This window comes from Bos mutus, chromosome 16 (genome assembly GCF_027580195.1).
Source record: "Bos mutus isolate GX-2022 chromosome 16, NWIPB_WYAK_1.1, whole genome shotgun sequence".
NCBI lineage: Eukaryota > Metazoa > Chordata > Mammalia > Artiodactyla > Bovidae > Bos > Bos mutus.
Window position 1 is genome coordinate 42,510,984 of NC_091632.1, and position 25,805 is coordinate 42,536,788.

At 43.5% G+C, this 25,805-nt stretch overlaps 1 protein-coding gene across 4 annotated transcripts in view; it reads left to right on the top strand.

Moving 5' to 3' along the window:
* Positions 1-7,196: 7,196 nt before the first annotated feature.
* The window catches only part of RBP7 (retinol binding protein 7), a 47,601-nt gene continuing 28,992 nt past the window's right edge, over positions 7,197-25,805 (top strand). For all 4 annotated transcript variants that reach the window (XM_070385213.1, XM_070385215.1, XM_005892710.2 and 1 more), the window contains exons 1-3: positions 7,197-7,349; positions 21,506-21,684; positions 22,130-22,231. In XM_070385213.1, the coding sequence (XP_070241314.1) occupies positions 7,277-7,349; positions 21,506-21,684; positions 22,130-22,231 (354 nt within the window). In that variant the 5' untranslated portion in view covers positions 7,197-7,276. The remainder of the gene's footprint in view (positions 7,350-21,505; positions 21,685-22,129; positions 22,232-25,805) is intronic.

Sequence of the window (25,805 nt, forward strand, 5' to 3'; positions counted from 1 at the left end):
CTTAACCTGCTGAATGAATGAAAGGTCATAACCTCAGATCATAGAAATGAGGTTCGTTCCCCTGCTCCTCAGCTTTTTAGAGTTTAAAAGTTGGAGCAATACTGAAAAATAGCAATAGAACTATTGCTAGAAGTCAATGAAGTTATCAAAATTTAATTTTGATTTCTTCTGGAAAACTACACAAGTTTATCTGAAGTATGTCTGAACTGCAGGAAGATTCCAGTGCTAGAAACTTCTTTTCTACTATGAAGCCTTTTCACCTAGATGTGCCCATAGTCTGCTGAGCGTATTGACCTCAGGGCCGGCTGGGTAAGGCTCATAGGGACCCTCCCAGGAGACCTGGTAACAGTGAAATGGTCCTATTGTTGTGGTATTTATGGATCAGCAACTTTGTACATAGAAGGAGCTGCTTGGCTTTTTGTCCCTGTACCAGGATGCTGCTAATGCCACAGCATAATAGCATGTTTCGAGGTCTCCTTTAAGGACACAGCTTCCTCCTTGGATAATGAAACTAGGACAATGAATTTCACAAGGAAATAAATATTAGTAACTGTTGTGGCTTTCATTGAGGAAGAGGGGGAAATGCCATTGTTTATTCTCTATCATGTCTCATGTTTGGATCTTATAATGTGAATTTAGTTTAGGAATTGTGCTGAACTGGTGTATTGTTTGATGCTGGTAGGGGTGGTTGTTTTTTTGTTTATATTCTGCTGCTGCTGCTAAGTTGCTTCAGTCGTGTCCAACTCTTTTCAACCCTACGAACTGTAGCCCGCCAGGCTCCTCTGTCCATGGGGTTCTCCAGGCAAGAATACTGGAGTGGGTTGCCATGACCTTCTCCAGGGGATCTTCCCAACCGGGGGTGTTGAACCTGGGTCTCCTGCATTGCAGGCAAATGCTTTACCACTGAGCCACCAGGAAAGCCTAATAAATACTACAAGTTATTTGTCATGTATCTGAAACTTGACGAATCCTGTTTCTAGTTTATTTTTTGCCACTTCCAGCAACCTTATGGGAGGAACAACCTGAGAGGAGGTATGGAGAAGCCCATTCATGGAGCCAGCCCGACTGAAGTCAAGTGTGTGGGGTGGGATGTGGGGCTCATAAGGAGGGAAGCTTGGTGGGGTCCACATACAGTTTTTGACCTGTTACAGTAGCACCAGCACATGGTGGGGAATTCCTGTCTCTGTTGGACTCCTCCTCTGGGACAATGCCCCCCACTCCACTCAGGAAATCACCTTGGTTTCAGTGCTGAGATTCAGATCCATGTCTGCCTCAAGTGCCTTATCAGTCAATAATGCAGCAGACAGTGTTTCCCAAATCAAGTGAAGTGCCCAAGTTTTTCCAGACCAGTGGGTAACATGACAACAATGACATGTTTTAAAAGTGTTAGGGAAATTTTCAAACAGAATTAGTGATAAAAGTATAATGGGGGCTTCCCAAGTGAAGTAGCTCAGTTGTGTCTGACTCTGCAACCCCATGGATTGTAGCCTACCAGGCTCCTCCCTCCATGGGATTCTCCATGCAAGAATACTGGAGTGGGTTGCCATTTCCTTCTCCAGGGGATCTTCCTGACCCAGGGATCGAACCCAGGTCTCCTGCATTGCAGGCAGACACTTTAACCTCTGAGCCACCAGGGAAGCCCTGGTGATAAAGAACCCTCCTGCTAATGCAGGAAACATGGGTATGATCCCCAGTCTGGGAAGATCCCACATGCCTTGGAGCAGCTAAGCCCATGCGCCACAACTACTGAGCCCATGTGCACCAACTACTGAAGCCCATGCACCTAGAGCCCCTGCTCTGCAACAAGAGAAGCCACCTCAGTGAGAAGCCCGTGCTCCACAACTAGAGTGGGCCCCACTCATTGCAACTAGAGCAAAGCCCATGCAGCAACGAAGACCCAGCACAGCCAAAAAGAAGTATAATAAATCCCCTGTGTATCTAAGTCTTATCCCCAAAATGGGACCAAGCTCCCTGATGGTGCTGCCTCCTTGCGTTAGGAGGAGAGGTAGAGATGAGGGGAAGTTTATTTTATGTCTTTATGCACCATTCTTTCCTGGACCAGTATCAGATTCCATCGAATGCCAGAAAAATGCCTCCACTACAAATGCCCCCTCATCATTCCCGCTCATCACTGTCTAGGAGAAAGCACTGCTCGTCCACAAGTGTAGGACTGCATCTTGGCTCTTAATTTTATGGTTCACTTTGCCAGTATCAAATGGAAGGAAAGAAAGCACAAATTTGGCCAAGTAACATTTGTCTTTCCTTTCCAGACATAGCTTTGGTCCTAGTCAGGAAGAAAGATCTTGGAATTGTAGAGGAGAAGATTTCTCCTCCCATGGGCAAGTCCAATCTATGTCCAATCTACTCCAACATCCATTCAACCCTACCCATAATAGATGGTCCTTGTCCAAATTGGCCAAGAGCCATACCAACCAGCGCAATTGCTGACACTATTATTAGTTATTCCTGTGAATTTCATTTTCAGGCCAACATTTAGAACAATAAGATTTTAAGGATAGGAAGGAAATATGATTTCTCCATGTCCTGTTCCCTTAGTTATCTGGAATTTAAATAGGTTTCATGCTCCAGAAATCTGGTCAGAGTTCATAGGTCTATGCCCTTAAAGTGGTAAAGTTTATCTAATCCCAGGAGTTGATATCATCCCATCATATTCCACCAAAGGAATCAATGTTTTGTACTTATGAGAATCAATAGCCTCATTCTGAGTAATGCAGTGTCACTATGGGCCTTAGGAAGCATCACTACAAACAAAGCTAATGGAGGTGATGGAATTCAAGTTGCAAATCCTAAAAGATGATGCTATGGAAGTGATGCACTCAATGTGCCAGCAAATTTAGAAAATTCAGCAGTGGCCACAGGACTGAAAAAGGTCAGTCTTCATTCCAATCCCAAAGAAAGGCAATGCCAAACAATGTTGATACTATCGCACAATTGCACTCATCTCACACGCTAGCAAAGTAATGCTCAAAACCCTGCAAGTCAGGCTTCAACAGTACATGAACCGTGAACTTCCAGATGTTCAAGCTGGATTTAGAGAAGGCAGAGGAACCAGAGATCAAATTGCCAACATCCGCTGGATCATAGAAAAAGCAAAAGAGTTCCAGCAAAACATCTTCTTTATTGACTACACCAAAGCCTTTGACTGTGTGGATCACAACAGACTGGAAAATTCTGAAAAAGATGGGAATACCAGACCACCTCACCTGCTTCCTGAGGAATCTGTATGCAGGTCAAGAAGCAACAGTTAGAACTGGACATGGAACAACAGACTGGTTCCAAATAGGAAAAGGAGTTTGTCAAGGCTGTATATTGTCACCCTGCTTATTTAACTTCTATGCAGAGTACATCATGAGAAACACTGGGCTGGAAGAAGCACAAGTTGGAATCAAGATTGCTGGGAGAAATATCAATAACCTCAGATATGCAGACGACACCACCTTATGGCAGAAATCGAGGAAGAACTAAAGAGCCTCTTGATGAAAGAGGAGAGTGAAAAAGTTGACTTAAAACTCAACATTCAGAAAACTAAGATCATGGCATCTGGTCCCATCACTTCATGGCAAATAGATGGGGAAACAATGGAAACAGTGACAGACTTTATTTTCTTGGACTCCAAAATCACTGCGGATGGTGACTGCAGCCATGAAATTAAAAGACGCTCCATGGAAGAAAAGCTATGACCAACCTAGACAGCATACTAAAAAGCAGACACGTTACTTTGCCAACAAAATTCCCTCTAGTCAAAGCTATGGTTTTTCCAGTAGTCATGCATGAATGTGAGAGTTGGGCTATAAAGAACGCTGAATGCCAAAGAATTGATGCTTTTGAACTGTGGTGTTGGAGAAGAATCTTAAGAGTCCCTTGGACAGCAACGAAATCAAACCAGTCCATCCTAAAGGAAATCAGTCCTGAATATTCATTGGAAGGACTGATGCTAAAGCTGAAGCTCCAATACTTTGGCCACCTGATGCGAAGAACTGACTCATTGGAAAAGACCCTGATGCTGGGAAAGATTGAAGGCGGGAGGAGAAGGGGACGACAGAGGATGAGATGGTTGGATGGCATCACTGACTCAATCGACATGAGTTTGAGCAAGCTCCAGGAGTTGGTGATGAACAGGGAAGCCTGGCGTGCTGCAGTCCATGGGGTCACAAAGAGTCGGACACGGCTGAGCTGCTGAACTGAATGTCACTATGTGAAAGTGTTAGGCGCTCAGTCATGTCTGACTCTTTGCGACCCCATGGACTGTAGCCCGCCAGGCTCCTCTGTCCATGGAGTTCTCCAGGCAAGAATACTGGAGTGGGTAGCCATTCCCTTCTCCAGGGGATCTTCCTGACCCAAGGATCGAACCTGGGTCTCCTGCCTTGCAGGCAGATTCTTTACTGTCTGAGCCACCAGGGAAGCACTTCCTTGCCTTATGCCCCTGGTTTCCTCAATAAAAATAGCATCTTTCCTCTGGAAAGTTCATAGCCATTCATTCAACAAACATTTAATAATCACTTGCCAGGCATGCTAGGCACTGGGGATACTGTAGAGGTGAATAATATGAACACAGTCTCTACTCTTGACATTTTAATGAAAAAGGTAGTCAGTAAATATTTTAGTATATGTGCTGCTGAAGCAAGCACAGTAGTCAGTAAATAAAGCAAAAAAAAAAAGATAATTATGGACTATGATAATTACAAAGGATATAAGCAGAGTTGTGATGCAGAGTAATTGTATACCGGAAGGTTGCTCTGAAAAAGTGACTCAGATTTTTAGAGAGATTCAAATATTTACACACTGAAGCATTTGAATCTTGGGAGTAATGAAATCTGAATTATATTTCTGAAAAGCTTTCTTGGCTGCAGAATGGAAAATAGTTTGGTTGGATAAGAGTAGAAGCAACAAGCCCAGGGAGGAGGCAAGACATGATGGTGGCTTGGGTTAGGTTGGAAGAACCAACAGGATTTGCTGGTGGATTGGATATGGGTGAGTAGAAAAGGGAAAAATCCAGTGTTTACCTGGCTTTGGATTTAACAGGTGACTAGTGGTACAATTTATAGAGATGAGGAAAGCCAAGGAATAATTTTATGTTATGCTTTCTGCTTTGGATATATTACATTTGAGTACCTTTAGGATATCCAAGAGGCACCTTAAGTGGTGAGAGGTGACACATGAACTTGGTAGTCGAGCTATCTGAGATTGAAACCAGACTCTTCCACCAACTGTATGACCTTGGGTAAGTCACTTAACCTCTCTTTGTCTCAGGTTTTGTCTTTTTCAAATGGAGATAAATAAAGTAACTATTGGAGAGGTAGGATTTTGTGATAAATGATAATACACATAGTAATCACTCAATAGGTGTTGGCTATTAATGTACTTGAGTCTGGCACTCATGTGAGAGATCAGAAATGGACAGATAAGCTGTACACCTAAAACTAACACAACGCTGTAAATCAACTCTACAGCAATAAAAATTAAACAAAAAAAAGAAATGCCCCGTGTCCACAGAACAAAGCCACAGATTCCGTTACCCTCCTCCAGTTTTGTTCCTTCTCCAAACTCCGTTTTCCCAGGTGGTGGGACTGCGTGAGGCCGGGGGAGGGTCCCTGAGCGAGCTAGCACTCAGCATGTGAGGGAGGCCGCGGAAACTCTGCCCAACTGCATCTTACCTCACAGGGCTGGTTTTCAGAGATTCTTCAAGGCAGCAGATGAAATTCTTGCCACGGTTGAGAAATTGACAAAAAGCTTCCATACTATGTACATGGTTCTCTTTCTCTCTCTCTTTTTTACCTTTAAAAAGAAAAACCCAGAAAAACATATCAGATTTGTGTAAATGAGAGTATGCCAACAGGGTGGCCAGTTTTGCTTTAGGTTTTATGAAGGATAATTTGTGACCCTATACACACACACACACACACATCTCCCGAGCCAGCAACAGAACTTTGTTTATACTGCAAATAAATATTATTTTTTCTTTAAAGAAAAAAAAAAGAACAGGTAAGTCTTGGAGCCAGCCTATAGAGATGGTATTTAGGGCTAACGTTATAGGTTACCCCATACCCCCAACACCCACCTCTTTTGCCTTTCTCTACTGTCAAGACTGAAGACTAGATACTAGATTTCCCAGGTTCCCTTGCAATTAGAAGTAGCCTATGACATGGTTTTGGCCAATGAGTGTAAACCGGAATCTGGTGAAGGGACAATGGCAGGTGGTTCTCTGCCTCTTCTTTCCCACCTTGAATGTGGATGTTCCAGCAGCCAACTCATGACAGTGAGGTAACCAACAGGGATGAAAGGCCAGGAGAATACAGAGATGCCACTTTTTTTTATATGTAACATTTTTAATTAATAAGTTTTCTGGCTGTGCTGGGTCTTCCTTGCTGTGCTCAGGCTTTTCTCTAGTTCCGGAACGGGGGACTACTCTCTAGTTGCGGGGTGTGGGCTTCTCCTTGTGGTGGCTTCTCTTGTTGCAGAGCATGGTCTTTAGGGTTGGGGCCCAGTAGTTGTGGCACACCTGCTTAATGGCTCATGGCATATGGAATCTTCCCGGACCAGGGAGGGAACCCATGTCCCCTTTTATGGCAGGTGGAGTTTTAACCACTGGACCACCAAGGAAGTCCAGAGATGCCACTTCTATGTCATGGAGTTGCCACTTATCCCAGGACAGCTTGATAGGTAAGGAAGATAACCGCCTATTTATTGAGACCACTAGCACTGGATTTATTGGTATATTATTTGCAGCTGACCCAGCAATCCATGCCATGTATTTGAAGGAGATCTCTTGGTTATTAATGTGTATGCGTGGGCTCAGTCATATCCAACTATGCAACCCCACGGACTGGAGCCTGCCAAGCTCCTCTGTCAATGGCTTTCCCAGGCGAGGATACTAGAGTGGGTTGCCATTTCTTTCTCCAGGGGATCTTCCCAACCCAGGGATTTAACTCGTGTCTCCTGTGTCTCCTGCATTGCTGGTGGAGTCTTTACCACTGAGCCACCTGGGAAAGGCATATTAACATGTAGGCAGAGAAAAAAGTGTAGCTCTGATCTTGGTGTGGGGTATGTCCACTTTGGAGTTAAAGCAGAAGAGGACAGGAGCGCGTGGACAAGGAGGCTGGAAGTGGACCGGATTTGCAGGAGGCCTGTGCCCAGCGCTCCCCGCATGGCCCCTCCCCGCTCTGTCCCCTCGAGGTCCTGCTGGTCCCGCCTCCCCGGCCAGACATAGGTCTCCCAGTCCCCACTGCCCCCGGCCAGTGCTGTCCTCAGCCCCGCCATGCCTTCCAACTTCAGCGGCACCTGGAACCTGCTCAGCAGCGACAACGTCGAGGGCTACATGCGGGCCCTAGGTAGGCGGGAGGGGCCGTGCGGGGCCTCCGCTCGGCCGCGCGTCCAGTTCGGGGCGGAGGCCGCCGGGCTGGCATGCTGGTCCGACTCCCTGCGTCCCCTCACCTGCACCCGTGCGTCCCCCGAGTCTTACTACGGGTTCTCCGGGTCCCCCACTTCCCCACCTTCGTCTATCCTCTGTCCCCCTGAACGTCCGTCTGACTGTCGTCGGTCTCCCACCTCCGTCCGTCTGCCAGTCCTTCAGTCCAGCCGCCTGTCCCCCCATCCTTTAGTCTCCCGCATCCCCCTGTTCTCCACGCGTCTGGCCGTCTCCTGGTCCCTCCCATCCTTCCTCTCCCAGTTCGCCAGTCTGTCTGTCCTCTCCTCTGTCCGCCAGTGCCCGGTCCACGCGGCAACGGCTCCTGTCCCATCGCGGACTCCCAAGCAGGTGGGGGCGACGGTGGCGTAGGCCACCTCGCAGGGAGAGTCGGGGACACGATGGGGTTCCCCATGGGTGTCGGGGAGGCGCCCCGACCCGAAGCCCCTCCCGGTAGATCCTCGCCCCGTGGCCGCTTTAACGCGGATTTCTGGGCAACGGGCTGAGGGAATCCCCGAGTCCAGGGGAGGTCCCGGCCCGCAGCATCAGCGCCCCCTGGAGATCTCCGGGACGCAGATTCCGGGGCCCCAGAGTACCGTCCCGAGCCTGGCCTCCGGCCCCGCCCTCGCCCCCCGCCCCTCCCGCGACCTCCGGCGGCTCTCGTGCGGGTTAGAGTTCTGGAGACACGTTTGAAATCTTTAGTTTTCTGGTTTCCTCTTCTCATCGAAAGGCGGGGGTTAATAAACCCAGACCCTTTAGAGGCCGCTACCTCTTCACCCCAACCCCGGGGCCCAATTCCAGCCAGGAGGACTGTGGGTCGGTGCTTGGAGGGTTTGCTTCCACTTTCCCCTGCCTGGCAGGGAGGAAGTATGGGAGGGGCCTCAGGGGATGTAGAGGGGCGGCGGGATCCGCTAAGTTTCTTTCCTGCCGTGACGGTAGAATGCTTCCCTTTGGTACTGATGCTCAGTTCCTCCTGCTGGTGATTTAATTCGTCAGCGTTGGTGGTTCTGAGCACCTGCTCATGCCTAGCGCTTCTGACTAAATAACAGCAATCAGAGGCACCTTTTTGTGTTGCTGTTGTTAAATAGGAGTTCATTTTAAGCCTCAAGCCAGGACTAGCCATGTTTCTAATGTTCAACGGACACAAGTGGAAGTTGGCTACCCTACCAGCCAGCAGAACTTGAGAAGGCTATCGGAATGGTGAAAGGAGATAGGGCATCTTCTTTGAACTTTATTTTTTAATTTGGCTGCTCTGAAGCTTAGTTGCAAGATGTGAGATCTTTAGTTGCAGCATTCAAAGTCTTAGTTGGGGCAGGTGGGACGTGTTCCCTGATCAGGGATGGATCCCAGACCCCCTGTATTGGGGGCATGGAGTCTTAGACATTGGCTCACCAGGGAAGTCCCTGATCAGGGGCACTTTTGATCGGGCCGGAGCTTCCGGAAGTCTGGGGGACTGGGGGCTGCTCTGGCTCCTCTTCCACATTATCTGACCTGGGCTTGGGTTTCTCCATCTGCAAATTGAGAGCAGGTGGTCCTTTTTTTTTTTTTTCTTTTAACCATGCCTAATAATAATAATAATAACATAAAATCAAGTATTTTAGCCATTTTGGACTGTACCATTCTGGGCTTCCCAGGTGGCTCAGTGGTAAAGAATCAGCCTGCCAACACAGGAGATGCAGGTTTGATCCCTCTGTTGGGAACATCCCCTGGAGAAGGAAATGGCAACCCACTCCAGTGTTATTGCCTGGAGAACCCCATGGACAGAGGAGCCTGGCAGGCTTACAGCCTGTGGGGTTGCAAAGAGTCAGAAATGACTGAGTGACTGAACAGCAATTCTAAGGTTCCAGTGTGTCTGTAAGATCTCCCAACCTATGGTAGGATTTTATCCTCCCTTTCTCACACTAAGCAGGGATGCCTGGAACTTCTCAAGCTAAATCAGATTCATACTGACAGAAACCGTATAGGCAAGGAAAAAAATATTATTTCTCTACCTTTCTTAGTTTCATTGGTTGGGACCCTGTAAATTATACCAAGAGACAGCGTAACAAGACAACAAACAGAAGCTTGTTAACACATGCATGGTGAATACACTCAGGAGCATTCAGCGATGAGTGTCTCAGAGTGGTTAGAACCTGAGCTGAGGGAACTTCCCTGGTGGGCCAGTGGTTGAGATTCGACTTCCAATGCAGGGGGCATGGATTTGATCCCTGGTTGGGGAACTAAGATCCCACATGCCACCAGGTGTGGCCAAAATTTTTTTAAAAGAAGAAGAAAGAAAAAAAAAGGAAGTTATATGGCACCTGAGCAAAGAGTAATAATTCTGTAGAGAAGTGATAAGACAAAGGGCTTTGTGATTCCAGGGGTGACAAATTTTGGGAAGATAAATACATGCAGGAACTAATGGTAAATAAGAACGAGTTAGTAAAGTTTGTTATGTAAATTCTTCTGGTGCCATCTCTAGACTGATAGGAGTTCAGAGTTGTGTCCCTAATTTCTGTCCAACCTGGTACAGGGAGAGCAGGGACATGTTTACAAAATTATGTCCTGCTCTGGGGGAGGGCAGGGCTTTTCTGCTTTCCCATGACCTTCATTTCAAAATATTCAATATGAAAAAGTGGCATATCTTGGGGTGGCATATTCTGCTACCTGTAATCTGAATCTCATTTCTTCTCTGTTTCTAATTCATAAGAAGGAATTAATGATTGTTTTTCCTAAAGGTAGTAAGCCCTGATAATTTACTTATCACCTCACCCTCAAATTAGTGGGGACATGTGATCATAAGCGCTTTATTTTTCTGATTGTTTGTGGTTTTTTGGTGGGGAGGTTGTTTTTGGTCACAACCCATGGCATGTGGGATCTTAGTTCCCCATCCAAGGATTAAACCTGTGCCCCTATATTGGGAGTTTATGGGTTGTTAATCACTGGACTGCCAGAGAAGTCCTCATAAGTTCTTTCTTCCCTGGTTTCTCTGGCTAGTATCGGACATCTTTGTGGAGGGTAAAGTGTTAGAGATCAGGGCATGGCTTTGAATTTTGCCTTGCAGTGCTTTCTTTTTAGTTATTCCCATGGCATCCGGTCCCACCACTTCATGGGAAATAGATGGGGAAACAGTGGAAACAGTGTCAGACTTTATTTTTCTGGGCTCCAAAATCACTGCAGATGGTGACTGCAGCCATGAAATTAAAAGACGCTTACTCCTTGGAAGGAAAGTTATGACCAACCTAGACAGCATATTGAAAAGCAGAGACATTACTTTGCCAACAAAGGTTCGTCTAGTCAAGGCTATGGTTTTTCCTGTGGTCATGTATGGATGTGAGAGTTGGACTGTGAAGAAGGCTGAGTGCCAAAGAATTGATGCTTTTGAACTGTGGTGTTGGAGAAGACTCTTGAGAGTCCCTTGGACTGCAAGGAGATCCAACCAGTCCATTCTGAAGCAGATCAGCCCTGGGATTTCTTTGGAAGGAATGATGCTAAAGCTGAAACTCCAATACTTTGGCCACCTCATGCGAAGAGTTGACTCATTGGAAAAGACTCTGATGCTGGGAGGGATTGGGGGCAGGAGGAGAAGGGGATGACAGAGGATGAGATGGCTGGATGGCATCACTGACTCGATGGACGTGAGTCTTAGTGAACTCCAGGAGTTGGTGATGGACTGGCGTGCTGCGATTCATGGGGTCCCAAAAGTTGGACACGACTGAGCGACTGATCTGATCTGATGGCTTTTAGAGCAAATTTCTTAGAGAAGAAAACAGGGAATGGAGTCAGGGTGACTGTTTCAAGTGTGTGGAAACATCTTTTGTTAAGCCTGTTGAGTATTGCAAAGCCGCCTTCTGACTATTGTAATCAGTGTTCTTCAAATGTGTATTCGTGAAATCCTTCACCTGTCTCCAATACTGTCTTACTTTTCTGTACGTTATGCTGTGACTCCTTGTCTGAGACTTCTTTTTCATGATTTCTGTAGAAATTTATCCATTATCTACCATTGTATGAGATCCTAGAGGCTAACAGAGGCTCTATTTATTTATATTGTGTGCATTCATGCTAAGTCACTTCAGTTGTGTCCAACTCTTTGTAACCCTAGGGACTGTAGCCTGCCAGGCCCCTCTGTCCATGGGATTCTCCAGGCAAGAATATTGGAGGGTTGCCATTTCCTATTCCAGGGAATCTTCCCAATCAGGGATTGAACCATCAAACCTGTGTTTCCTGCACTGGAAGGCAGAATCTTTATCATTGTACCACCTGGGAAGCCCTTATTTACATTAGCTGTATTCACTTATCATCCAACCCATTTCACAGAGGATTAAACCAAATAGGATTGAATTTATATCCTGCCTCACAGCTCCTATTTTTAAAAATTTTAATTTTGTTTATTTATTTTGGCTGTACTGCGTGGCCTGTGTGAGCCTAGCTGTCCACCAGGGATTGAACCTGTGCTCCTTGCAATGGCAGCATGGAGTCTTAACCACTGGACCACCAGGGAAGTCCCACGACTCCTTTTTTAATGTTTGGTTCTGGTTCCAGAAAGGTACTGGATCCAGACAACACATTAATTCTTATTTGCAGTCTGTTTCCCAGAAGAAAGATAAGTGTGCTAGGGATTTCTGGAATAGAGAGGCTAGTTAGTACAGCAGAGCACCAAACTGGAAACCCAGAACTAGCCATTGATTGTTGGTAATAGAATCAAAGCTATACAGCCTCTGAATTCTGTTAGATTCCCTATTTGTTAGAGGTGGTAGGATGAGATTTGATATTCTAAGAGTGTCTAAAGTACAACCCAAGAGATCTCGTAGTGTCACCTGAAAATCGAATTCACCTCTTTGTGGGCATACAGCCAAGAGAAACAACCAAGCCAAATATCAGGAGAAGAAAGGATTTATAATTACTTAAAGCAAATAAGGACAACAGTGGAGATCTTTCTCAAAGCAGTGTCTCCTTGAACGGCAAAATTGGGGAATTTTTAAGCTATTCATGTAGGGACTTGAGCAGAGGAGATTCCAGAGAGAATTGGGGCAGAGTCCAAGCTTTCACTTCAGTTCAGTTCAGTCGCTCAGTGGTGTCCCACTCTTTGCAACCCCATGGACTGCAACAGGGTTCCCTGTCCATCACCAACTCCCAGAGCTTGCTCAAACTCATGTTCATCAAGTCGGTGATGCCATCCAACCATCTCATCCTCTGTCATCCCCTTCTCCTCCTGCCTTCGATCTTTCCCAGCATCAGGGTCTTTTCCAGTGAGTCAGTTTTTCCCATCAGGTAGCCGAAGTATTGGAGCTTCAGCTTCAGCATCAGTCCTTCCAATGAATATTTAGGACTGATTTTCTTTAGGGTGGACTGGTTGGATCTCCTTTCAGTCCAAGGGACTCTCAAGAGTCTTCTCCAACACCGCAGTTCAAAACCATAAATTCTTTGGCACTCAGATTTCTTTATAGTCCAACTCTCACAACCATATATGACTACTGGAAAACCATAGCTTTGACTAGACAGACCTTGCTTGGCAAAGTAACGTCTCTGCTTTTTAATATGCTCTCTAGGTTGGTCATAGCTTTTCTTTCAAGGAGCAAGCGTCTTTTAATTTCATGGCTGCAGTCACCGTCTGCAGTGATTTTGGAGCCCAAGAAAATAAAGTCTGTCACTGTGTCCATTGTTTCCCCATCTATTTGCCATGAAGTGATGGGACTGGATGCCGTGATCTTAGTTTTTTGACTGTTGAGTTTTAAGCCAGCTTTTTCATTCTTCTCTTTCACTTTCATCAAAAGGCTCTTTAGTTCCTCTTTGCTTTCTGCCATAAGGGTGGTGTCATGTGCATATCTGAAGTTATTTATATTTCTCCTGGCAGTCTTGATTCCAGTTTGTACTTCATCCAGCCTGACATTTTGAATGATGTACTCTGTATATAAGTTAAATAAACAGGGTGACAATATACAGCCTTTACGAATTCCTTTCCCAATTTGGAACCAGTTTGTTGTTCCATGTCTGATGCTTGATGAAGCATCCATGTTGCTTCTTGACTTGCATACAGATTTCTCAAGAGGCAGGTAAGGTGGTCTGGTATTCCCATCTCTTTCAGAATTTTCCATGTTTTTTTGTGATCCACACAATCAAAGGCTTTAGTGTAGTCAATGAAGCAGAAATAGATGTTTTTCTGGAACTCTCTTGCTTTATCAATGATCCAATAGATGTTGGCAATTTGATCTCTTGTTCCTCTGCTTTTTCTAAATCCAGCTTGAACATCTGAAAGTTCTCAGTTCACGTACTATTGAGCCTGGCTTGGAGAATTTTGAGCATTACTTTGCTAACATGTGAGATGAGGGCAATTGCGCAGTACTTTGAACATTCTTTGGCATTGCCTTTCCTTGGGATTGGAATGAAAACTGACCTTTTTCAGTCCTGTCGCTACTGCTGAATTTTCCAAATTTGCTGGCATATTGAGTGCATCACTTTCACAGCATCATCTTTTAGGATTTGAAATAGCTCTGCTGGAACTTCATCACCTCCACTAGCTTTGCTTGTAGTGATGCTTCCTAAGGCCCACTTGACTTCACACTACAGGATATCTGGCTCTAGGTGAGGGATCACACCATCGTGGTTATCTGGGTTGCTAAGATCTTTTTTGTATAGTTCTGTGTATTCTTGCCACCTCTTCTTAATATCTTCTGCTTCTGTTAGGCCCATACCATTTCTGTCCTTTAATGTGCCCATCTTTGCATAAAATGTTCCCTTGATATCTCTAAATTTTCTTGAAGAGATCTCTAGTCTTTCTCATTCTATTTCTTCCTCTATTTCTTTTCATTGTTCACTTAGGAAGGCTTTCCTATCTCTCCTTGCTATTATTTGGAACTCTGCATTCAGATGGATACTTGCTATTATTTGGAACTCTGCATTCAGATGGATATATCTTTCCTTTTCTCCTTTGCCTTTCGCTTCTCTTCTCTTCTCAGCTATTTGTAAGGCCTCCTCAGACAACCACTTTGCCTTTTTGCATTTCTTTTTCTTGGTGATGATCTTGACCACTGCCTCCTGTACAATGTCACAAACCTCCATCCATAGTTCTTCAGGCAGTCTGTCTATCAAATCTAATCCCTTGAAACTATTTGTCACTTCCACTGTATAATTATAAGGGATTTGATTTAGGTCATACACGAATCATCTAGTGGTTTTCCCTTCTTTCTTCAATTTCAGTCTGAATTTGTCAATAAGGAGTTCATGATCTGAGCGACAGTCAGCTCCTGGTCTTGTTTTTGCTGACTGTATAGAGCTTCTCCATCTTTAGCTGCAAAGAATATAATCAATCTGATTTCAGTATTGACTATCTGGTGATGTCCATGTGTAGAGTCAATTCTTGTGTTGTTGGAAGAGGCTGTTGGCTATGACCAGTGCATTCTCTTGACAAAACTCTGTTAGACTTTCCCTGCTTCATTTTGTATTCTAAGGTCAAACTTGCCTGTTATTCCGTGTATCTCTTGACTTCCTACTTTTGCATTCCAGTCCCCTATGATGAAAAGGACATCTTTTTTTGGCATTAGTCTGGAAGATCTTATAGGTCTTCAGAGAACTGTTCAACTTCAGCTTCTTTGGCATTAGTGGTTGGGGCATAGACTCGGATTACTGTGTTATTGAATGGTTTTGCCTTGGAAACGAACAGAGATCATCCTGTCATTTTTGAGGTTGCACCCAAGTACTGCATTTCAGACTCTTTTATTGAATATGAGAGTTACTCCATATCTTCTAAGGGATTCTTGCTCACAGAAGTAGATATGATGGCCATCTGAATTAAATTCACCCATTCCAGTCCATTTTAGTTCACTGATTCCTAAAATGTTGATGTTCACTCTTGCCATCTCCTGTTTGACCACTTCCAATTGACCTTGATTCATGGACCTACCATTTCAGATTCCTCTGCAATATTGTTCTTTATAGCATTGGACTTTACTTCCATCACCAGTCACATCCACAACTGGGCATTGTTTTCACCTTGGCTCCGTCTCTTCATTCTTTTTGGAGTTATTTTTCTACTCTTCTCCAGTAGCATATGGAGCACTTACTGACCTGGGGAGTTCATATTTCAGTGTCATATCTTTTTGCCTTTTCATACTGTTGATGAGGTTCTCAAGGCAAGAATACTGAAGTGGTTTGCCATGCCCTTCTCCAGTGGACCACATTTTGTCAGAACTCTTCATTATGACCCGTCCATCTTGGGTGGCCCTACACCACATGGCTCATAGTTTCATTGAATCAGAAGTTTCACTGAATCAGAAGTATGCACACATATACACAGTGTGGTGGGGAGGGAGGTGGAGGGGAAGGCCAAAAGGCAAAGAATTTTTGTTTAAATTTCCCTTGTCTTGCCATAAACTATGACTTTTATTTTATGATGGTGAGACCAAATAAATGGAAACATCAGAGTTTGGAGCAGAGAAAGCTTTATTGCAGTGCCAAGCAAGGAGAATGGGTCGTTCATGCTCAAAACCCCTGAACTTACTGATGATTTCCAGTCGCTCAGTCATGTCTGACTCTTTACAACCCCATGGACTGTAGCCCACCAGGCTCCTCTATCCACGGGATTCTCCAGGCAAGAATACTGGAGTGAGTTGCCAGGCCCTCCTCCAAGGAATCTTTCCAACCAGGGATTGAACCTAGGTCTCCCGCACTGCAGGTGAATTCTTTACTGTCTGAGCCACCAGGGAAGCTGAATGAAGTCTATTTTCTACAAAAAAGAAAGGAAAGACACAGAAGAGATTTGCAATGAGGCGGGCCCCACAGAGTTTGTTTCAATGTGTCCCAGCCAGCATCTCTTCTGAGGAGGGAAATAACTCCTTTCTGAGTAGAGCTGATCCTGCAGATCCAACAATATTGCTCTTTCCTAGCTTCTGCCAAATCGAAGGGAAAAGAAAGGCAACTTGTCCTTTGGACGCTGAAGAAAGTTCGCTTGGGTTCTATAGTCTGGAGAAGTTGGCTGCAGATTTGGGAGTTCTTGGTGAGTCCCACAATAGCCAAGGATGACCCAGGGTATGACACTCTAGGCAGGAAGGAAGCTAATGCCTACAGAGCTTGACCATCTTGACCAGGACTTCCCTTTAATCTCATCATGAACATGAGAACACAAGGATGTTACCAACTTGTTGAAGGTCACTGAATAAGCTGGGATTTAAAGCCCATATTCTCTTGGCTCCAAGACCCACATTGCCTCAAAATTAGAAGTGGCTTTGGGGGACTTCCCTGGGGGTGCAGTGGCTAAGACTGAGCTCCCAAGGCAGAGGGCCTGAGTTTAATCCCTAATCAGGGAACTAGATCTTACATGCTGCATGTTCACATGCCACAGCTACAGATCTTGCTGTAAGACAAATTAATCAAATCTGACACAATATTCACGTGTAATGGGATAAAAATTTGACACTATTAAGTGGCTGTTTTTTATTTTTTATTTTTTCACCTGAGATTTAAACTCTGTGTATGAATGAACTTTTAAAACATAGTTTTGGTCACACCACATTACACACTGTTCATTTTGTCACTCACAAACTATAAAATTTTTTTAATGAAAAGTTTCAGTTATATATGTATAAAAGATCCTGTATGCTTCAAGCAAAGATCCCACATGCCACAACAAGACCCAGCACAGCCAAATAATATAAATAAATAAAATAAAAAAATTTTTAAAAAGAAGTGGCTTTGAAATGAAGGGTTAATGTGAACAGACGAAGTTTAGAAAAGTATGTGTTTGTGTTGGCCTCTTTGAGATCCTGCCCTAAAATGTATATGCTCACACACTTATAATGGTATGTGCGTCATTTAGATTGTTACCTGGGTTTGATCCCTGGGTTGGGAAGATTCCCTGGAGAAGGGAAAGGCTACCCACTCCAGTATTCTGGCCTGGAGAATCCCATAGACTATATAGTCCATGGGGCCACAGAGTTGGACACGACTGAGTGACTTCCACTTCACTTCCATCTGCTGGAATGTCATACTTCCTACTTAAAAAATCAATGGTGTGGAAAAGCATGGTTTGACCTGGACAAAAGGCTTATGAGCAATTTGGTCACTGAGGTCATGGTAAGTGTTGACCTGGCAGAAAATGACCAGAACTTAAGCTAGTTTAAATTTTGATCTTTAAAAAGGCCAGCCTGCAACCATCAATCTGTTAAGTGACAGTCTTATAATGTGGTAGTACCAGTTTTAAATTTACTAGCAACAAATCATCTCACTGATTGTAAAAGCATAATTGATATAATCATCTCAAGTTTGGTTTCTTATTTGTTTTTTGTTATACGTAAAGAAAAGGGTTTAAGGAAAGTCATTGATAACTATTTTAAATTTGGCTTGATCATATTAATAATCAGATAAATATTTGAAGGGTTTAGCCTCCATGTTTAAAGATTCCTGAAAATAAGTAAAGACTGGATCATTTGCATTTCATGCTAAAAACTAGAATTCTAGGTTAAAAAGCTTTTTTTCATTTTATTGAAAAAAGTTGATTTACAATATTCTGTTAATTTCCACTGTATAACAGTGACTCAGTTAAATATATGTATATATTCTTTTTTATATTCTTTTCCATTATGGTTTATCACAAAATATTGAATATAGTTCCCTATACTATACAGTAGGACTTTGCTGTTTATCCATCCTATATATAACAGCTTCTTCTGCTAATCTCAAATGGGCAATCTTTTCCTTCTCCACTCCCCACCTCTCCACAACCACAAGTGTATTCTCTATGTCTGTTAGTCTGTTTCTGTTTCATAGATAAGATCATTTATATCATATTTTAGATTCCACATATATTAATAAGTGATATCATATGGTATGTGTCTCTTTCTGACTTATTTCATTTAGTATGATCATCTCTAGGTCCATCCAATATGTTGCAAATGATGTTGTTGTTGTTCAGTTGCTAAGTTGTGTCTGACTCTGTGACCCCATGAACTGCAGCATGCCAGGCTTTCCTACCTTCACTGTCTCCCGTGGTCTGCTCAAACTCATGTCCATTGAGTCAATAATGCCATCCAACTATCTCGTCCTCTGTCGACCCCTTCTCCTTCTGCCCTGTCTTTCCAAGCATCAGGGTCTTTTCCAATAAGTCAGCTTTTCCCATCAGGTGGCCAAAGTATTGGAACATCAGCTTCAGCATCAGTCCTTCCAAGGGTTGATTTACTTTAGGATTGACTGGTTTGATCTCCTTGCAATCCAAGGGACTCTCAAGAGTCTTCTCCAGCACCACAGTTCAAAAGCATCAATTCTTCAGCACTCAACATTCTTTATGGTCCAGCTGTCATATCCATGGGCTTCCCTGGTAGCTCAGCTGGTAAAGACTCCACCTGCAATGTCGTTCTATCCCTGGGTCAGGATGATCACCTGGAGAAGGGATAGACTACACACTGCAGTATTCTTGCCTTTCTTGATGGCTCAGATGGTAAAGAATCAGCCTCCAATGCAGGAGACCTGGGTTCGATACCTGGGTTGGAAAGATACCCTGGAGAAGGGCATGGCAACCCACTCCAGTATTCTTGCCTGAAGAATCCTCATGGTCAGAGGAGCCTGGTGAGCTACAGTCTATGGGGTCACAAAGAGTCAGACATGAAGGGTAACTAAGCGTAGCACATTCATACATGACTACTGGAAAAAGCATAGCTTTGACTATATGGACCTTTTTCAGCAAAGTGAGGTCTCTGCTTTTCAAGATGCTGTCTAGGTTTGTCTTTCAAGGAACAAGCATTTTTAATTTCATGACTGCAGTCACTGTCCTCGGTGATTTTGGAGCCCAGGAAAATAAAATCTGCCACTGTTTCCATTTTTTCCCCATCTATTTACCATGAAGTGATGGGACCAGATGCCATGATCTTAGTTTTTTGAATGTTGAGTTTCAAGCCAGCTTTTTCACTCTGCTCTTTCACCTTCATCAAGATGTTCTTTTAGTTCCTCTTCACTTTCTGCCATTAGGTTAATATCATCTGCATATCTGAGGTTGTTGATATTTTCCTGGCAATCTTGATTCCAGCTTGTGATTCATCCACCCTGGCATTTCACATGATATACTCTGCATATAAGTTAAATAAGCAGGGTGACAATATACCAAAAATTATTATTTTTTGATATTATTTCATTCTATCAAATTGATAGAATGAATGATATTATTTCATTCTAAGAAAGCCTTTCTTTCTTTTTTTTTCCCAGATAGCTAGCTTTTTAAAAATTATTTATATATTTATGGCTGCACTGGGTCTTTGTTATCGTACATTGACTTTCTCTAGTTGCAGAGAACGCGGGTGTGTGGGGATTACTCTCTAGCAGCAATGTGCCGGCTTCTCATTGCAGTGGCTTCTCTTGTTGGGGAACACGGGCTCTAGGGCACACAAACTTCACTAACTGCTGAATACAGGCTAGTAGTAGTGGCACAGGGGGCTTAGTTGTCCTGTGGCATGTGGGATCTTCCTGGACCAGGAATCAGACTGGTGTCCCCTGCATTGTAAAGCAGATTCATGACCACTGGACCACCAGGGAAGCAAAAAAAATAAACAGCTTTCTTAAGACAAGGACATTCAGACTATCATCGAGCTTAGAAATGAGTAGAACTGGAAGCTCCCTGGTGATCCACTGGTTAAGACTCAGCACTTTCACTGCTGAGGGCCTGGGGTTCAAGCCTACGTTTGGGGAAGCTAATAACCTGCAAGCTGTGTGGTGCAGCCAAAAAATACATTTAAAAAAAAAAAAAGAAATGGGCAGGGGCTAATGCGATGCTCATGGAGCCCTGTGAAGGGCTTGGCCACGTTTTCTAGGCTGGAAATGGAGATGTGAGGCACCCAGCCCTGAAAAGCACACCCAGCTCTGAGGGCCAGTCATGTCAGAAACAAATGAATCTATTAGGCAAACAAGTTAAAACAGGGACAATTCTGGGACCAAGGTATCTGCAATGAAGTACATAAATCTCTGAAATGATTCCTGAAACTTCATTCTACATGAACAGGACATTCCCTAAATAGGAGAACCATGTCCCGTGACTCATAGGAATGTTCAGGATGACAAGCCAGCAGTTGTGGCTGCCTGCCAATGAGATCATGTCACCTGCTCTAAATATTCCAGTGGCTCCCATCCAAATCCATCATGCTCTGAATTAAAGCCCGATGGTCCCTTATGCTACCCTGAATCTCATCTTTAGGTCCTCCCCTCCTCCTCATTCTCCCTATTCTTCTCCAGCCACCTCAGGCTCCTGAAGGTTCCTGAGACCATCTGACATGCACTTCCTGAGAGTTCTAGTGAGCTCTATTGTACACTTGCTGTTGCTGGTCAGTTGCTAAGTAGTGTCCGACTCTGTGACCCCTCTGACTGTAGCACACCAGACTCCATGAGGGTCTCCAGGCAAGAATACTGGAGTGGGTTGCCATTTCCTTCTCCAGTCCTACACTTCTTTCCCCCCAAGATCTGCACAGCTCATCACTCACTTTGTCACCTCCCTCAGCTCTGGCTAAAATTGCACTTTGCCTCCTGGTGGCTCAGCTGATAAAGAATCTGCCTGCAATGTGGGAGACCTGGGTTCAATCCTGGGGTTGGGAAGATCCCCTGGAGAAGGGAACCCTCTCCAGTATTCTGGCCTAGAAATTCCATGGACTGATAAGTCCGTGCAGTCACAGAGAGTCAGACACGACTGAATGACTTTTACTTTTTCTCTATTTAAAATAGCAACCTTGGGACTAACCTGCTGGTCTAGTGGCTAAGACTCTGTGCTGTCAATGCAGGGAGCCCTGGTTCAATCCCTGGTCAGGAAACTAGAGTCCACATGCTGCAACTTAGAGTTGCATGCCACAATTAAACATCCCACATGCCACAACGAAGATTGAAGATCCCGCCCGTTGCTAACTAAGACTCAAGGCAGCCAAATAAATAAATATTAAAGCAAATAAACAAAATAAGCAGCCTTTACCTCTAGTTCATAATGTGTTCAAAGCCACTGAATGGGAACTGTCTATACCAAAACCCTGAGAAACACTAGCCATCAGATGCAATGATTTTGAGGACAGCTGCCAAATCCTTAACTTTTGTGTCTCAAGTAAATGTTTAAATGTCTTTTCTTTATAAAAAATTATTTTTAAGATATTGACTTTGCCACTCGTAAGATAGCCAAGATGCTGAAGCCACAGAAAGTGATTGAACAGAATGGGGATTCTTTTACCATCCACACGAACAGCACCTTCAGGAACTATGTTGTGAAATTTAAAGTTGGAGAAGAATTTGATGAGGATAACAAAGGTGTGGATAACAGAAAATGCAAGGTAAAAATTATTTATTTAGTTTTGGCTGTGCTGGGTCTTTGTTGCCATGTGGGCTGTTTTCTCTGGTTGTGGCGGTCGTGGCTACTCTCTAGTTGCAGTGCAAAGCGTTCTCATTGTGGTGGCTTCTCTTGTTGCAGAGCGCAGGTTCTAAGGCACGTGGGCTCAGTAGTTGTGGCGCTCAGTCTCTAGAGCACAGGCTCAACAGTTGTGGTGCATGGGTTTAGTTACTCCGAGGCATGTGGGATCTTCCCCGACCAGAGATCGAACCTGTGTCTCCTGCATTGGCAGGTGGAGTCTTTATCACGGAGCCAACAGGGAAGCCTGCAAGGCAAAAATTAAAGTCATGACATAGACTTTTAGTTTTGCAAGGTCCTTGACATCTTCTCTAGTCATATCTGAGTATGCTGCCAGAGCAAATCAGTATTTTCTCCCATTCCTCATGCAGAGCTTGGTCACCTGGGACAATGACAGACTCACCTGTGTGCAGAAGGGGGAAAAGAAGAACAGAGGCTGGACCCATTGGATTGAAGGGGACCAACTCCACCTGGTACTGGCCCTATTTTGTTCCTCTATTTTTTTAATTGAAATAGTTGACTTACAATGTGTGAATCTCTGCTGTACAATAATGTGGCTCAGTTACACATACATTCATGCGTGCATGTGCGCTAAGTTGCTTTATTCATGTCTGACTCTGTACGACCCTAGAAACTGTAGCTCACCAGGCTCCTCTGTCCATGGGATTCTCCAGGCAAGAATATTGGAGTGGATTGCCAAGCCCTCCTCCAGACATACATACATACATATATATGTGTGTGTGTGTGTGTGTGTATGTATATACATACATACATATATATATATTGTGTGTATGTATATACATATATATATATATATGTGTGTGTGTGTGTATGTATACACACATTCTTTTTATGTTTTTTTCCATTATGGTTTATCCCAGGACATTGAATGTAGTTCCCTGTACTATGCAGTAGGACACTGTTGTCCATGCATTCTATACATAACAGTTTGCATCTATTAACACCAAACTACGAGTCCATCCCTCCTCCATCGCCACCCCTACCCCGTTGGCAATCACAAGTCTGTTTTCTGTCTGTGAGTGCTTCATCGATAAGCTCATTTGTGTCATATTTTAGATTCCATATACAAATGGCATCATATGGCTTTTGTCTTTCTCTTTCTGACTTAACTTCATTCAGTAGGATAATCTCTAGTTGCATCCGTGTTGCTGCAAATGGCATTATTTTGTTCCTTATTATGGCTGAGTAGTATTCCATTGTATATATGTACTGCATCTTCTTTATCTGTACATCTATCTCTCAATGGACATATAGATTGTTTCCATGTCTTGGCTGTTGTGAATAGTGCTGCTATGAACATAGGGGTGCATGTATCTCTTTGAATTATAGTACTGTCTGGATATATTCCCAACAGTGGGATTACTGGATCATATGGTAATTCTATTTTTAGTTTTCTAAGGAACCTCCATACTGTTTTCCATAGTGGCTGCACCAATTTACATTCCTACCAACAGTGTAGCAGGGTTCCTTTTTCTCTACACCCTCTCCAGCGTTTGTTATTTGTAGACTTTATTGATGGCCATTTTGACTTTTGTGAGATGGTACTTCATGTAGTTTCGATTTGCATTTCTCTAATAATTAGCGATGTTGAGCATGTTTTCATGTGCCTACTGGCCATTTGTATGTCTTCGTTGAAGAAATGTCTATTTAGGCATTCTGCCGATTTTCAGGTTGGGTTGTTTGTTTTGTCGTTGTTAAATGTTCTTATTTTTAAAATGAGGTTAGGAAACCGTGACCAGCAATCCTACCATCCCAACACAACTGTTTTCAATTTGATGTCTTGCCTTCCGGTCTGTGAGAGTATTCTGACTTTTCATTTAATAGAAAAACATATTCTAACTTTCTAACAATTGTCCTGTTGCATTCATTTTGTGTTAGTTGAAACCATATAATAAGGTAGTCAACCAGCTGTGTACTATTCCATCAGATTCATGAACTTTCATTTTAGTAAAATGTTTTCTTAATTGCAATGTCCAGAAATATTGTTTCAGAGTGTTTTCTGCTGTCTCTTAAATTCACATAAATAGAGCTTTTTGCAGCCATGCATTTATTTCCTTAGGAAGAACTTACAGAGGGGATCAGTGTTGTCCCAGACATCATTGCTTCCTGCTACTTTGTTGCCTTATTCACTTCCAAAAGGGGTATATCAATTTCTTAAGCCACCAGCACTCCAAGACCATACAAGTTATAAGTCAACCTAATCAATAATTTCTAAGTATAATCTATAAAGTATAAAACTGTGCATAAAGGCTAATTATGGCTTTTAAAATGAGAATTCCTTCTTGCCATATATGTGTATTACAATGGCTTACATTTTCGAATGATGACTTTGTGTGCAATTACTTGGTTAAATCCTTTGAGTGCATTTTCTGACTTAGTCTTCAAACCAATCCTGTGACAGGGACACTATTTTTTTCCCATTTACAAATGACGAGATTGAGGTTTAGAAATTCCCCAAGATGCAGAGTGAAGATTCAAATCTAGGTCTGACAAGAATGTGTGCTTTCAACTCTACGCCTTTTTGGTCCCAATGTACATGTGAAATCTAGGTCAGATCCATGAAAACAAAACTAGAGCTCTTAAAGTGTGGGTGGCCTTTGAGGTGGTGGTCTTTGATTATGAAGGGATTGAAGATACTCTGATTCTTAGATGGACAAATCTCACACTCTTCTGGCAATAAAAACAAAGTTAAGAAACTTACCATCACAAAAATGTAGTATGGAACTACAAAGGAAATACAAATATGTTTAAGAATTCAGATTATGTGGCTGTAAGAAGTAATGTTCAAATTGCTGCATCCTTTTTTGGCATGTCCAAGAACTCTGCCCAAGCAGGCAGCAGAAGGACCCTTGGTTTAAGGACATTCGTGGGATGATTCTTATTGTTGCTGTTGTTCAGTCGCTCAGTCATGTCCAACTCTTTGCAACCTCATGGACTGCAGCACACCAGGCTCCCCTGTCCTTCACCATCTCCCGGAGTTTGCTCAAACTTATGTCCATTGAGACGGTGATGCCATCCAACCATCCCATCCTGTGTTGTCCCTTTCTCCTCCTGCCTTCAATCTTTCCTGGCATCAGGGGCTTTTTCAGTGAGTTTCAGTGAGTTCCCATTGGGTGGCCAAAGTATTGGAGCTTTAGCTTCAGCATCAGTCCTTCCAATGAATATTCACAATTGATTTCCCTTAGGATTGACTGGTTTGATCTTCTTGCTGTCCAAGGGACTCTCAAGAGTCTTCTCCAACACCACAGTTCAGAAGCATCAATTCTTCAGTGCTCAGCCTTCTTTATGGTCCAACTCTGACATCTGTACATGACTACTGGAAAAACCATAGCTTTTACTATATGGACAGTTATCAGCAAAGTAACATCTCTGCTTTTTAATATGCTGTCTAGGTTTGTCATAGCTTTTCTTCCAAGGAGCAAGTGTCTTTTAATTTCATGGCTGCGGTCACCATCTGCACCATTTTGGAGCCCATGAAAATAAAGTCTGTCACTGTTTTCATTGTTTCCCCATCTATTTGCCATGAAGTGATGGGACCAGATGCCATGATCTTAGTTTTTTGACTGTTGAGTTTTAAGCTAGATTTTTCAACTCTCATCTTTTACCTTCATCGTGAGGCTTATGATTTTTATAAGCTGTGATATAATGAAAACCAATGAATATTTGGCCTTTGTACCTGGTTCTTAAAATCCCTGGAATCTCCAGAGTAACGAGAGTATCTTCTGTATGCTAATGAGATGAATGGTGGCTGGGGACCCTAGAGAGCTTCAGGACGCGGGCTGGTCTGAAGAAAGATCAAGGTAGGATTAGAAGGTTGGAACATTCAGCCCAGCCCCTGAACTCAGGTGAGGGGCGAGGGATTAGAGATTGACCATTACTTTAAGCAATCATGCCTATGTAATGACACCTCCATAAAAACCTTTACATAAATGAGTTCATGGATCATGGAGAAAGCAAGGATGTTCCAGGAAAACATCTACTTCTGGTTCATTGACTACACAAAAGACTTTGACTGTGTGGATCACA